The sequence below is a fragment of the Phalacrocorax carbo genome, chromosome 1 (assembly GCF_963921805.1).
Source record: "Phalacrocorax carbo chromosome 1, bPhaCar2.1, whole genome shotgun sequence".
In the NCBI taxonomy this organism is placed as follows: domain Eukaryota; kingdom Metazoa; phylum Chordata; class Aves; order Suliformes; family Phalacrocoracidae; genus Phalacrocorax; species Phalacrocorax carbo.
Genome location: NC_087513.1, coordinates 199342946 through 199358516, shown reverse-complemented (window position 1 = coordinate 199358516; position 15571 = coordinate 199342946). Strand labels below are relative to the sequence as shown.

Here is a 15571-nt window from a genome sequence, read left to right as displayed (position 1 = left end):
CCCTGGGGAACACCGCTAGTTACAGGCCTCCAACCAGGCTCTGTCCCATTGATCATGATCCTCTGAGCTCTGCTGTTAAGCAGATCCTTTTACCTGCTTTCCAGGCTGCCCTTGAGGACTGTGTTTCAGTGCTACTGCAGGAGGACACCACAGAGGAAACACCTCAGACAGATCAGAATGCTAAAGAATATAACCTGGCTCAGCTCACAGAGCTCCAGAACAAGCTTATGTTGATCACCACAAAAGTTGAGCAAGGCAGAGAGGAGGCAAATCGCTTCCTAGAGGTAAGCCACAGTACAACACCAATATGTGCTTGGAAAACAGTGTCCATAAAGCTTGTGTTTTTTTGCCAGAATTCTTTCATGGAGACTCATGCTTGACCTTCAGCTCTGACTCTTCAGGTGTAGAGGTAGCAGACTCCCAGACCTCACATGTAAGGCAAATTAGAAATACAGACATTCCCTTGGATGGTGATGGTGCAATGTGTAGAAGACCAACTCTCTGAGGTCTTTGCCTCACCTGCATGTTAATGATGTGGATACCTCCACCCAAGCAAGCCATCTAAGCTCCTGCTGCAGTGAATAAAGAGAAACAGGACACTCCAGGGGTGTGATGGAGGTCACCCTAATGTGAGCACCCACCACAAGCCAGGTGCTTCACATACCAAAAATGCCTTTTCCTTATTTGCTATACAAGTTGTTTATTCAGAAGCTGTTTGAAATAAGATGTTCTCTTACATACCTGAGGAATCATCTCAACTGCTTGCTGTCTACTTCAGTCAGCACAGCACTTCATCAGCAGATGAAGAAACCTCACAAGGGCCAAATATCTCAAAGGTGGTGATTCTGAGGGTAGGTTACAGCTTATAATAATCTTTAGTGGTGGGATTTGCTTGCTACCTGAGCTGATGGAGCTGTTTTTCCTCTATGGACCTCCTTCTCCCAGTAAACATGTGCTAGTTACCATGGAACTGGCATTTTTGAAGAGTAATAGAAGTCTTCCAGGAAAACATGCACTTCCAGAGCATGTCCTTGGCCAAGGAATATATCCTGAGAAGGAGATGTACATAAAAATTGAGCCAAATCCTTTCTTTTTTTTTTTTTTTGTTTCGTTTTTTTTGTTTGTTTGTTTAACAGGTTTTAACAGATCTTTGGAAGAAAACATAACATGAGAAGTATTCAGCAGTTGTTGAAAACACATTATAATTCATTTCCCTGTTCTGTCTGTGGCATGTTACAGATCCTGGAAAAAGTTCAAATGGTTGGAAAGTTGTACCTGCAGCTTCTCAGTGTTGGCAATATCCTCTTCATAGACTGGAAGGCTGACATTTACTGTAATCCCCAACACAGAGTAAAAGTTTACACAGAATTTGGAATTGCTGGCATCCTTGTTCAGAGCACTAGACCTATCCTGGAAGAGCTGGACGGCCTTTGCAAAGCAATGGAGCACTGCCTGGTAGAGTGGAAGAAATATCTGGAGACTCAAAGGGGCACCTACTATCATCTCAACCTGTTCACTGCACACCAGCTCTTCTGTTTATGTAGCCAACTGGCTAAAGCCAACAATAGTGAAATAGAGCCACAGATTCTTAATATGCTTTCTGTCATAAAGCATGACATTAAAGCAGAGGATATTAGAAAAGCCCTGGATCAAGCCCTCATGATTCCACTTGACTCTGTCAACACATCAGCAGGAGACAAGGAGTCTGTTACCTGGCACAATTATGTCATTCGTTTTCCCCAGCTCATCAAAAGCCTGGCTGAATCTGGCTATGATACGTCAGTGGCAAAGGCAGCCCTGCAGAGCTGCCTTCCGGATTCTGACATTACAGAGCAGAAGCTCATGAATTTTGCCTTTGAACATGGCGATGACAAGGAAGAGGTTGAAAATCTGAGCAAATTATATGATGAGCAATGTGAAGCCTTTCTGCAGAAATCAAGGAAGTTTAAAAACAAGAACAGAGATGTTGACCAAGCAGCTTTTAGCACCCTTGCAAAAGATGAAATGGCCACCTCCTTTGAGAGTTTGCCATCCATCTGTGACAAGGTGAATCTGCTCTGGGACGCTTACTGCAAGAAATTCACTGGCCTAGTGTCAGACAAATACATTGGCTTGGATGTCTTTGGTGAAACACTGAAGCAATTAGCAGCTCTTGAAACCACCTGTATCAAGAGAAGTTTACCAGTCGGCCTTGAAGCCAGGAAACCTTCTCTCATCATGTGTAAAGAAGAGGAAATGTTACTATACATGCTCTCCATTTATGGACACACCAAGACAGCACCTCTCCCAACATATGATGAGGTCCTGGTGTGCACACCCAACACAGAGGAGGAAGAAGTAGAACTGATTGTTAGGAGAGCTCTTTCATCTGATTCTCAAAACCAGAAAATCTACTGCTTGCTGGGTGCTGAGAAATTAGCCTACAAAGTTTCCAAACAACTGGAGTCCCACTTCTTCCGCCTGGTGCAATCTTCTACAGTCCCTGACTACAGGTTCATTATCTTTTGCAATGCCAAAGCTCACAATTCTTACATTATTACAGCCTTCGACACCTACAAAGTTACTATCCCATGCTACTCTAAGACAGAAATCCAGGCATACCTGAGCACACATCTCAAAGTGCCTTATGGGACAGCTCCTGTTGCTCAGGCCTTCGAAGAGCCCTATCAGCAGAACATGAAGTTCGTATTTTCAAATCAAGCAGGAATGGGTAGGTGTTAGTAGTCCTACTGTGGGCCATGTTTCAAACCAGGAGGCCTTGAGAGGAATGTGGCATGCAACAGAGAGCCCTCACATGTGTTTAGTTTTGGGTAGTGAATTTCAAGAGGGATTTTAGGCCACCTGGAAAGAGTCCGAATGGGAATTACAATGCAGTCTAGAAAACATGAGCTTTGAGAAAGCCACAGTTGTCCCATCTAAAGAGAAAAAACTAATGGTGTGAGACTCTGGGGAAGAGCAAGAAACAAGACTCTCTCCATGGGATAAGCTGGATCATAAGGATGGGAGTCAGTTTCCTAAATAAGCCCAGATTACCTCTGAAAGTCCATATGGTAGCCCAACTGGCCTCCACCTGCCATTCCAGAATGGAACAAGTTTTCTGTAGGCGCTTTGTAAGCGTCAGCAGGATGCCTCCTGCTTCCAACCACTTCTGAAGCCTTTTAAGACATGTCTCTTTAGACAGTAAGGTTTTCTGACATATTGTAGGGTACATCTGAGGTAATCTGGTCAGGATCCAGGCCTTCTGGCTATGTATGTATTGGTAACATCAACGGAGCTGGAGTGGGGGCATGAGTTCTGTCTTGAGATGGGCCATACTGCTAAAATTATGAGCATAGACCTGGAGGATATCCCTCATGTCCCTCATGTAACTGGGATCTGGTCCCACGTATTGTTCTAAAGAGGTTGTTGAGAGATTGCCACTCAGTTTGGAGGGAGTTCAGATGTCTGGAGAAAGACTGTCCCGTGCATGTGAAAGGGCAGACTGATTCTGAGGGTGAATCTCAGCCACCTCTTCTGTTCCTTAGGGAAGTCTCTCTTTGTGGACAACACCCTACAAAAGATCCGTGACCGGCTGGGTGATTTACCAGTGGTTCACAAAACCATTAGGCTGATGGAGTCAGAGATTGATTTCCACTTTCTTCTGGAGGAGCTACTCTCTGTTGAGGAATTCCCAACTGAAACTCAGCCCACCGTCTTCCATATTGATGTATCACCAGTGGTGAGAGTCTTTGTCTTGGTGGTTGAACAAGGAGAGTCCAAGACCTCATGAGTTTTTTAGAGGAAGATATTTGCACAGCCTCTTGTGACAGCTTATTCTCATCTACAGTAGTAGCAGGAGGTGCTTAAAAGTTAAAGTGAACAACAGTACAGTTTGGAAGCTCAGGTGCTTGCATTTGCCTTGTTTCATGCTCACAGGTGGGAAAGCTGTGTGAAATGGGTCCTATTTCATAAGAGCAATCTTTCCTCCTACAGTGGTATCAATCAGATTGTAAGGCACGGGAGGCTGGCTGAATTCAAACCAAGTGATCAGACATAGAAGCCCCCATATTAGGGAGGGCACCCCACTGGACCTGTTGTTTGTGAAAAGAGAAGGACTTGTGGGTGATGTGACAGATGGAGGTTGTCTTTTGCACAGCAATCACAAAATGATAGAGTTTTCGATTCTTGGAGAAGTAAGGGGCAGGGTGGGGTGTGGGGGTGGGGTGGGATGGGGGCAGCAGAACTTCTGCCTTGGACTTCCAGAGGGCAGACTTTGTTCTGTTTAGAAGATTGGTTGACAGAGTCCCTTGGGAGGCAGTTCTGAAGGGCAAAGGAGTCCAGGAAGGCTAGACATTCTTCAAGAACTAAATCTTAAAGATGAAGGAGCAGGCTGTCCCCATGTGCTGAAAGACAAAATGGCAGGGAAGAAGACCGGTCTGACTGAACAGAGTGCTTTGGCAGGAACTCAGGAGAAAAAGGAAGGTTTACGACCTTTGGAAGAAGGGGCAGGCAACTTAGGAGGACTACAAGGATGTAGTGAGGTTATGCAGTGAGAAAATTAGACGGGCCAAAGCCCAGAAACACTTAATCTAGCTATTTACTGTAAAAGACAATTAAAAAAAAAGTTTTGATAAATACCTTTGCAACAAAAGCAGAGCAAAGGAAAATCTTCATCCCTTATTAGATGCAGGAGAAACATAGTGACAAAGGATGAGGAAACAGCTGAGGTACTTAATGCCCTCTTTGCCTCAGTCTTTAATAGTAATTTTTTAATTCAGTAATTCAGTCTTTAATAGTAATCCAGTTGTTCTCTGGGTATCCAGCCCCCTAAGCTGCAAGACAGGACAGAGAGCAGAATAAAGCTCTGCAGAGGGACCTAGACAGACTGTATTGATGGGTCAAGGCCAATTGTATGAGGTTCAACAAGGCCAAGTGCCGGGTCCTGCACTTTGGTCACAACAACCCCACGCAACGCTACAGGCTTGGGGAACAGTGGCTGGAAAGGTGCCTGGCAGAAAAGGACCTGGAGGTGTTGGTTGACAGCCAGCTGAATATAAGCCAGCAGTGTGCTCAGGTGGCCAAGAAGGCCAACAGCATCCTGGCTTGTATCAGGAATAGTGTGGCCAGCAGGACTAAGGAAGTGATCGTGCCCCTGTACTCAGCACTGTTGAGACAACACCTTGAATATTGTGTTCATTTTTGGGCCCCTCACTACAAGAAGGACATTGAGTTGCTGGAGCATGTCCAGAGAAGGGCAACAAAGCTGGTGAAGGGTGGAGAAAGCAAGTCTTACGCGGAGAGGTTGAGGGGACTGGGGTTGTTTAGTCTGGAGGAGAGGGGACTGAGGGGAGACCTTATCGCTTTCCACAACTACCTGAAAGGAGGTTGTAGTGAGGTGGGTGTTGGTCTCTTCTCCCAGGTAACAAGTGATATGACAAGAGGAAATGGCATCAAGTTGCACCAGGGGAGGTTTAGATTAGATATTGGGAAAAATTTCTTCACTGAAAGAGTGGTCAGGCTTTGCAACAGGCTTCCCAGAGAGGTGGTGAATTCACCATCCTTGGAGGTATTTCAAACATGTGTAGAGGTGGTGCTTATGGACATGGTTTAGTGGTGGAGTGGGCAGTGTTATGCTTACAGTTGGGCTTCATGATCTTACAGGTCTTTTCCAACCTAAACAATTCCATGATTCTATGATTCTGTTCACAGGGAGAAGAATGGGTGGGTTCTCCATCTCACATCTAGTCTAGTACCTCTCTGGACAGGGTTTTACTTGAAAAAAAAGGTAGTGGGCTTAGGGCAGATAGTGAATCTGGATGACCTAGTCCTACCTCAGAAGACTGCAGAGCACCAAGCATCCAATCATATTAATAGTTACAGCTGTCTCAGTGTGTGCTGGAATAGAAGTCCTGCACAGGAATGGGAGCAAAGCTGTAGCTAGACTGCAGGTACTACTACCTGCCATAGGTAGTGGAGTATGTGTGTTTTTTCAGACATCTCTTTCACCAATTTTCAAGTGTTTCTTCCCTGTCAGGTGTCAACAGGTCTCTACCGGCTGCTGATTGAGCTATGCATCCTAAGACACATCCATAGTCCAAATGGCTTAGTCTGGAAGTGTAAATCCTCTCATCTTTACTTGATTGAATACCTGGTGAAAGGGAAAGGTGTTACCGGAACAAGGAAACAAGAGGTAATGCTTTGGGGATGGGCTGCTCAGGTTGGAAGAATAGTAAGGGAGGATGTTAATGTAACTAGGTATGCACCTGCAGTAAATCTGCCAAAACCCAAAGTCTTTTTTGGGTATTTGTATGTGTATATACATATATGACATGTGTAATTTAAGGTGTCTATCTCCAATGAAGTGATGGCTCATCTACATAGAAATAAGCAGTCCCAGCATGTGCCTACTCTGGAAAGGAAATATAAGGTGCTGTGTGGGGTTTGGGATTTGGTTGGGGTTTTTTTCAGGTCATTCCTGGTGTAACATAGACATCCCACATATTAAAAAAAAAAAAAAAAAGAAAAAAAAGAAGTCTGCCATATGAGAAATTAGGGAGGACACTCTAAAAGAGGAAATCGGGGATGTGATGGAGAGTTAGAACATCCTGAGTGGCCTGGAGAGGGTGAATGGGGAGCAAGCATCCACCATCTCTTCCAATACAAGACCAGGAGCATCAAACAATATTAACAGGATCAGCTTAGAACAAATGAAAAGGGGGTGACTCTTCATGGTATGGGTCATAAACCTGTGAGGTTCCTTGCCAAAGGGGGTGTGTGTGCCCCCTTTGACAGGTTGACACAGGTACAAGGTGAGTCTGGCCAAGTATTTTGAAGGGAAAGCCATTGTGGCTTACTAACTAGAGAAAGCAGATGAAGATGGACAATACCCTGTGCTGAAACCTGTCTGTCTGGCAGATCATTTGGTGGGTGGAAATAATCATGCTTGCCCTATTCTAGCTTTTCATTAGACATCCACTCAGCACCAGGACCTTACAGGTTATGGGCATGTTAGTACATATCCACCTACAAGCATGCATGCAGCCTTGGACCAATTTGATCTACATATGATTTTTCCAGCTTTCTGAACTATTTGTGTGCAGGAAAAAAAAGCTCTTGAACTGTAGGTAAATGCCGAAGACTGGGCAACCATCCTCAATGTAATATGTGCACTCTTTATTGACTTTCTTTTAGATGTCTAGTGAAACAGAAGAAATGTTCCTGGATCTTTTTCCTGCAGTGAAATGTGTATCACCACTGCGGGTACTTGACTTGCTGGAACACCCCAGCTCTGGTCATCTTTCTGAAATAAAAGAGGAGCAGTTTGACCAAGACAAGTTAAAGAGTGAAGCTTTCCAGAGATCTTACCAGTACCTCAGCAGATATAAGAGAGAGGAAGACCTTGACCATTTCATCTTCATCCCTGAGAGGACTGAAGGGACAGAGAAAGAGTGCCTGAAGCTCTTACTGGAGTTCTGTGGGAGACACAACCCTTCCTGGACTGAACTTAGCAATTTCACTCATTTCCTAAACTTCCAGCTAAGCAAGTGTGAGAAATCAGTTTTCTGTAGCCCCGCAGCTGGAAAGGATTTCCAGGGGTTTAAAACATTTGTGGTAAAGTTCATGATAATCATGTCCAAGGACTTTGCTGTGCCCTCTCTTGACATCTCTGATGAAAGTGTGCCAAGTGCAGAAAATGGTGATGAGGAAAACAGCATTATGAGACAGTACCAGCTAAGACGAAAATGGGAACAAGAGTCCCACCCCTATGTAGTCTTTCATGCAGACAATAACTCCATGGAGTTCTTGGGTTTCCACATCAGCAATAGCTTGGATGCTATTGATGCCTATTCTCAAGCTGTTTTGGAAAGGAATGTTATTAAAGATAAATTATACCGCACTTTGAAAGCCCAGCATGTTCCTTTCAATAAGAAGTTTGAAGACTTGCCCAGAACAATGCAGCTGGAGGCCCTGTGCAGAGTCTTTGGTGTGAGGTACACCCAAGATCCAGATGAATCATATCACTTGACACTGGACAACACTATGAAGATGCTTGCCATTCACCTGCGGTTCCAGTGTGGGATCCCTGTAATCATCATGGGCGAAACAGGTTGTGGAAAGACAAAGCTTGTGCAGTTCATGTGCAGCCTGCAAAGGGCAGGTAGGGACATTCAGAACCTGGTGGTGGTACGTGTCCATGGTGGCACTACGACCAAGACCATCCACAAGAAAGTTAGGCAAGCAATTGAGCTGGCACGCAACAATGACAAAAGGCACAAAGTGGACACTGTTCTCTTTTTTGACGAAGCCAACACATCAGAAGCTATCTTTGCAATCAAAGAGGTGTTGTGTGATCGCAGTGTAAATGGAGAGAAGATTCCCACAGACCGTTTAAAAGTAGTAACTGCTTGCAACCCTTACAAAAGGCACACCAAGGAAACTGTAGAGAAACTTGAAAAAGCTGGCTTGGGGTACCGAATCCAAACTGAAGACACACTGGAGAAACTGGGCTACATTCCGTTGCGGCAGCTGGTGTATCAGGTCAAGCCCCTTCCACCTAGCTTATTGCCTCTTGTCTGGGATTTTGGAGAGCTGAATGAAAAGACACAGAGCCTGTACATCAGAGAGATTGTAAAGTCCACCATGAAGAACAAGATTGCCATGGAAAATTTGGACGTGTTTACCAGTGTCATTTCAGCCTCCCAGAAGTTCCTCAGGAAGAAGAAAGATGAATGCAGAGTTGCCAGTCTTCGGGATATAGAGCGCTGCATGAGCATTGTGCTCTGGTTTTATAAATTGAGAGACCTGCTATTTCCTCAGATTGATGAGAAGTACAAAAAGAAACAGGAGCCAATCTTAAATGATGCACAAAGGGCCTTGGTCCTTTCAGTGGGAGCTTGCTATTATGTATCTCTGGAGAGCCGCAAAGATTACCTGGAGGAGGTTGCAAAATGCTTTTCTGCCCCTGCATCCCTGCTGCAGCAAGAGATCAATCTTTGCCAAGAGGTATTTCTTGATAACCTCTCCGTTCCTAAGGCAATAGCCCGCAATGATGCTCTGAGGGAAAATATCTTCATGATAGTTGTATGCATGGACCTAAGAGTTCCACTCTTTCTGATTGGGAAGCCAGGAAGCTCAAAATCCCTGTCAAAAACGATTGCTGTGGATGCCATGGAGGGTAGGCGGTCCAAAAGCCAGTTGTTCAAAAGATGCAAGGAGATCCAGCTGGTGTCTTTTCAGTGCAGTCCCCATTCAAAACCAGAAGGGATCATCTCCACTTTCCGACAATGTGCACAGTTCCAGAAGGGGAAGAATCTGGATGAGTTTGCATCTGTGGTCCTCCTAGATGAGATTGGCCTCGCAGAAGACTCACCAGAAATGCCACTGAAGACACTGCACCCTCTTCTTGAAGATGGATGTGTTGATGATGAAAACCCAGAATCTTACCAAAAAGTTGGCTTTGTGGGCATTTCAAACTGGGCCCTAGACCCTGCCAAAATGAACAGGGGTCTTCTTGTATTTCGAACTGACCCTAACAAAGAAGAGCTAGTTAAAACTGCAAAGGGCATCTGTGCTGCACAGCCTCACCTTGAAAGGATTGAGTGTCTGTTCCCTTTGCTGGCAGAATTCTACTGCAAGGTCCTAGAAACACAAAAAATAGAGTTCTTTGGGCTCCGTGATTTCTACAGTTTGATCAAAATAATACTGTCCTACACCCAGGACAATAAGTGCAGGTCTCAACAGGACATCATTATAAAGGCCATTCAGAGAAACTTTGGAGGCTCCAGTGACATCGATCCTGTCAAGATCTTCCAAAACTGCATCAGTGAGATGTATCTTCCCCCTGACTTGGAAACCAGCCACACAATTCATTTGCTGAAGGAAAATATGGGCAAACAGCAGGCAGGACTTACATCTCGATACCTCCTGCTGATGACAACAAACCATGCAGCTTTACACATCATTCAGATGACACAGTTGATAGATCCTGAGAACTGTGAAATTATATTTGGCTCTGGTTTTCCACAGGACCAAGATTATTCCCAGGTATGCCAGTCTGTCAGCAGAGTGAAGATCTGCATGGAGACAGGCAGACCTGTTGTTCTTTTAAATATACACAACCTTTATGAGAGCCTTTACGATGCGCTCAACCAGAACTTCGTTAGCCTGGGAGGAAATTACTATGTGGACCTGGGTCTTGGCACTCACAGAGTGAAGAGCCGTGTGAAGCAAGAGTTCAGACTCATTGTGATAGAGGAGAAGGACATAGTCTACAACCAGTTCCCCACCCCACTGCTGAACCGGCTGGAGAAGCACTGCTTGGACATGAACACCGTTCTGATCTGGCAGCAGAAACAGCTGAAACAGGACCTGCAGACCTGGGCCAAGCTGTTTGTATCCATTGACAGCAGCAAGTTCTCCAACATTTGGTCCAAGCTCAGCCTCAAGGAACAGGATGTCTTCATCGGTTTCAGCAATGACACATCTGCAGCTGTTGCTTTGGAGTGCACTCACAGAAGGTCCTGGGGAGACCTTGAGCCCTATGAAGAGATAGAGCTCTCTGTTGCCAAAAGCAAACTTGTTCAGTGTGCAACCCCTGACTCCATCCTGCGCCTTAAGTACTCCCTTGTGGATGATGCTGAGCAGATCCAAGACTTGTATTTCCACAAGCAGAAGCACAACAGCCTTCTTAGTGTTTTGGAAGAGATAGTTAACCAGCAGCCAAGGAAGGAGAGGACAGCTGGACTCTGCCTGCAGGTACGTATGCCTCACCATAAAGCAGTAGAGCAGTCTTTATATTCCAGATGAGGGAGGTTGCCACACAACCTCCAATAAGCCAACCTCAAAGTTCCACTGTTGAACAGTGATAGGCTTCTACTTGTCCTCTTTGGCTCTGGCCCTGTCAGTTGTATTACACATGTGCCTTTTTGCCTTTTACCTTGTGGTCCTCTGCAATCAGGGTGGGCTCTGCTTCTCCTCTTGACCCGGATGTGGTGGATCTGCTAACAGATAGGCAGTGGGTGTCAGCTCCTAACTCTGAAGGCTCCGGAGGTTCAAGGCTAAGATACCCAGGGCTTCACTCATTGCCTGCAGACCAGTGACAAACACCACTGGTGATGCTGTAGGGGTCTCACCAAACCTCCCACAGGACTTTAGGTGGTTGGGGCAATTCTATAGGCCCTGGATCATGCCCACTGCCCGCTGACATCTGTTTTCAGGAGTTGTTGTCTATGCCAAAGAAAGCATCCTGAACAATTTCCAGTGACTGTCACTGGAGGAGGTCAGGAACTTGTTGCATAGAGACACCTGAAAGGGTAACAGCTGAATCCCCAAACAGGATCTACAGTACTGGGAGCCCACAGCCTTGGGAGAGAGTCAGCCCAGTAGAGTCACATGTGAGGACCATTGTACTAGGCCCATAATGTTGCATGGAGAGGCTCTTCTAGCCCTCAAGGTTCAAAGCACTCATGTACGCCTCCCAGCAGGATTCCTTTGCAGTCACTGCCTCACAACATCTGAGTCATTCCAAAGGACACAGCTCAAGTCTTAGTCCCTTCTAGCATGAGGAATCAGGTTTTTTCTGGTTGTTAGCAATGCTCCCACCCTTCTTCCCTGTAAGAAGGGCACATTTCGGAGTCTTACCTTTAGGAAGTATTTGGAAAGGTCCATAAGGTGTTCACTTCAATTTTCCCACCCTTTAGGGATGGTAATACAAAAACTACACAATATTTATCTGGAATTTATTTCCTTTTCACTGCAGGTTTCTACACATGCAAGACTTCTAAATGAGAGAGATTTAGAAGAGCTAAGGAAGACACTTAACCTTCAAAATAAAATCCACTGCCTCTTCCTAAGTCAGTTTGACACTGAATACACTTTCCGCCATGAACTCAGGTGAGGAGAGATTTCCTTCTCACCTTTATCAATCTTATAGATTGAGGTTTTGGGGAAAGGGTGCAAGGGGAAGCAGGGATAGTGGAGAGCAGAGGTGGTTTTATGAACACAGCAATAACAGACCATTTCATTGTCTGCAGGAATTTTTTTGCACAATCATCAGAAGAGAAATTGCTTCTCATCCAGTTTCACTTCGATGAGCCACAGAGAAGCAAAAGGCTTCTAGCTTGTGCTAAGTAAACATCCTTCTTTCTTTCTTCTTTCATTCTGTATTTCTTTAGTCAGGTGCCAAGGTAAGGGAAGATGCAGTGGCCAAATACCGATGGAATATAGCATTGTTTCTTGTTGTCTGTTCAGTGGTGTAACTGCAGATGTTCTCATATATATTTATGTGTGTATCTGTGTGTGCGTGCTCATGCCTGTGTTCTGTAGCTTAAATTTCCAAGCCTGTGTTTCTTAATATATTAAGATAAAACATCCTTAACATCTCAGCTGTCATTTGTCTAAAAAAGCACCTTCTTCATTTTGGGACCACGCTTTATAAATCCTTCCCACATTGAAAACACTGTCCCCCATCATGGTTGACTCACACAGCACAAACTACTCCAAACAGGGCCTAACGCCAGATTACTTTTTTCCTTTAAGTCATCAAAACAAAGTACTTAAACAGATATCTGGTGCCATTTGAGACATTCTAGGGATCCAAGAGACCTCTCAGGGCTGGCTGATAGTACACAGGGCCTTCAGGAAACTTAAGCCCTTCTGGGCAACAGTGAGGGCTTAGGTCATTGACAGCAGCATCATATGAGGTTGGTCTTAAGCCCTTGAAGTACATTAGTGACATCCTCCCCCAGCCAGACACATCCTCTCTCAGTATGATCCTTCTTACTCCCTTTCTCAGTCTCCTACATTTCCTGTTCATATCCTTTCTTCCCCATCTCAGCTAACGTGCATATTGTCTCCCAAAATGCTTTGTTCTGGGTGGATTTGTGCTTTGTTAGAGAAGGACTTGAACCTTTCTGACCTTACTTCTAGGAAAGTCATGCTGGGTTTTGGCCTGTTTCCCCGTAAGTCCTGGACTGGTCTGTGTTGTGGCTTTTGTTGTCTAATTTGTCTGTATGTTTGTGGCACTTATTGCTAATGTTATTCCATGATTGCCAGAAAGAACGTATGATTGGGCAGAGACCCATACGTATAACAAAACAAATTAAGATTAAAATGAAGATTCAGCCTTTAGCAGGGAGGGAAATTTGTCATGAAAGGTGTTGCTGAGGCATGTGACTGAGCCATTGCTTGGAGTGGGTGTAGGGGAGATATACAGGCATGAGTCTTGAAGCAGCCAACACCATCTTGGCCTTGCCAGAGCAGGGCTGGGCTGAGCTGATCTTCTCTGTTCCCTTTCCACCACTGCAGTACAGCCACACCTTGAGCTGTTGGTCTTTCCAAAAGCTCTGCCTGAGCCCTGGAAAGGCAGGTGGTGGCTTTGGGAGTCTCTCTGGCCAACTGACAGGGAGAATGGACTTTTTAGCCTCTCTGTCCTGATTTTAGGTACTGTATCATAGATGAGAGAAGGAAGTCAACAGGCACAGGCCCATCACATGTTGTGCTGGCCACTCAAGTCCCACGAGTTCTGGGAGGCTGCAGCTACCTGGCATTTGACAGTGGTAAGACTGAAATTGCTATTTTGGATCAGGGAGAGAGTGGGAGGGAAAGGAGAGGTTGTGCAAGGGCAAGAAGAAGGATCCAGGGAACTACAGACCAGATAGCTTCACAGTGATCCTTGGAAAGATGACACAGCAAATAATCCTGGAAACCTTTTCCAAACACATGAAAAACAATAAGCCAACATGGATTTATGAATGGGAAATCAAATCTGACCAACCTGATGGTCTTCTATGATGAGATGACTGGCTTGGTGGATGAGGACAGAATGGTGGATGGTGTTTATCTTGACTTATTAAGGCTTTTGACACTGTCTCCCATAACATTCTCACTGACAAACTGATGAAGTATGAAATAGATAAATGGACAGTGAGTTGGACTGACAAGTAGCTGAACTGCTGCACTTAGGAAGTTTTGCTCAACAGCATGAAGTCCAGCTAGAAGCCAGTCATTAGTGGTGTTACGTCAAGGATCAATACTGGGACCAGTACGGTTTAACATCTTCATCAGTGACCTGGATGATGGGACAGAGTGTACCTTCAATAAGTTTACTTATAATACAAAACTAGGACGAGTGGCTGATACACCAGAAGGTCATGTTGCCATCCAAAGGGACCTGGACAGGCTGGACAAATGGTCTGACAGGAACCTCATGAAGTTCAACAAAGGGAAGTGCAAAGTCCTGCACCCACTGAGGAATAACCCCAGGCACCAGTACAGGCTGGGTCCTGACCAGCTGGAAAGCAGCTCCGCAGAGAAGGACCTGGTGGTCCTGGTGGACATCAAGTTTAACATGAGCTAGCAATGTGTCCTTGTGACAAAGAAGGCCAACAACGCCTTCATTAGGCAGAGCACTGCTAGCAGGCCAAGGAAGGTGACCTTCCCCTCTACTCAGCACTGGTGAGGCCACACCTGGACTAGTGTGTCCATTTCTGGACTTCCCAGTATAAAAGAGACATGGACATACTGGAATAAGCCCAGTGAATGGCCAGAAAAATAAGGGACTGGAGCATCTTTCATATGAGGAGAGGCTGGGACAGCTGGGATAGTTCAGCCTGAAGAGAAGATTCATGGGGTCTCATCACTGTGTGTACATACATAATGGGAGGGCTTAAAGAAGATGGATTCAGATGCTTCAGTGGTGTCCCATGACAGGACAAGAGGCAGTGGACAGAAACTGAAATACAAGAAATTCCATTCAAACGTAAGAAAAAACTTCTTAATGTTGAAGGTAGTCAAACACCTTTTGGGTTATTGGATCATTTTGTTCCCTTGTTAATGGATGAGAATGACAGGGAATTTGTGCCCATTAGCACTAGGAAGATGGAAAGGGGGGAACAGAATGATGTAAGAGAAGTGTATCCTCCCTCAGGGCAAAAAGAAACAAGTGATAAATCTTCCATCTCTCAATATCTTATTATCCAGGATGCTGGTAGGCTGGGGCAGCCAAAGTTCATTGATTTTTCTGGATGGGCATAGTGCACCAAGCAAAGCAGGTCAACTGTGCACAGCAGTTTTGCCCGGTACTACTATTTCTGTCACGCTTACTGCCTCCCCAGGTGAATGGATGTCGATCCACTTGGATGATCTGATGCCCCCAGACAACTTCACAGCCAATCTAGGCCAGCTTGCCAAAATGACTATTGCTGAGATTTTCATGACCACCTTCCAAGGGCATCTCCCAACAGGTAATAATCTGTTTGCTTTTCACCCACTACCTGCACAGCTCTGTCCCTTCCTCTGTGTGCCCATTTGCTCTGTCTACAACTGTAAGTACAGCTAGATCAAGTAGTCCTTGGAGGCACCGGCTTTGGGTCTTGGCAGGACTTACTGTACTTGCTGTTTCTGAAGCCCTCACAGCACTGCATTTTTTTTCCTCCTGGTCTGCAAGCTGTGACTCTAGTGTAGCAGGGTAACTAAGCTAGTTCTTCAGTTACAATAGCAAATCGGCTGTACTGGTGTGGCTTTCATTATACAGTAGACACACACTCACTCTGATTCCCGGCAAGTATTTCATCACGCTTTGCCCAAATAAAAC

At 45.3% G+C, this 15571-nt stretch overlaps 1 protein-coding gene across 2 annotated transcripts in view; it reads left to right on the top strand.

The window, feature by feature from the left end:
- The window catches only part of LOC135311552 (E3 ubiquitin-protein ligase RNF213-like), a 72253-nt gene that overhangs the window by 30180 nt on the left and 26502 nt on the right, over positions 1 to 15571 (top strand). For both annotated transcript variants that reach the window (XM_064441235.1, XM_064441234.1), the window contains exons 24-32: positions 105 to 284; positions 1240 to 2710; positions 3525 to 3718; positions 6014 to 6169; positions 7171 to 10734; positions 11738 to 11871; positions 12012 to 12107; positions 13420 to 13535; positions 15093 to 15221. In XM_064441235.1, the coding sequence (XP_064297305.1) occupies positions 105 to 284; positions 1240 to 2710; positions 3525 to 3718; positions 6014 to 6169; positions 7171 to 10734; positions 11738 to 11871; positions 12012 to 12107; positions 13420 to 13535; positions 15093 to 15221 (6040 nt within the window). The remainder of the gene's footprint in view (positions 1 to 104; positions 285 to 1239; positions 2711 to 3524; positions 3719 to 6013; positions 6170 to 7170; positions 10735 to 11737; positions 11872 to 12011; positions 12108 to 13419; positions 13536 to 15092; positions 15222 to 15571) is intronic.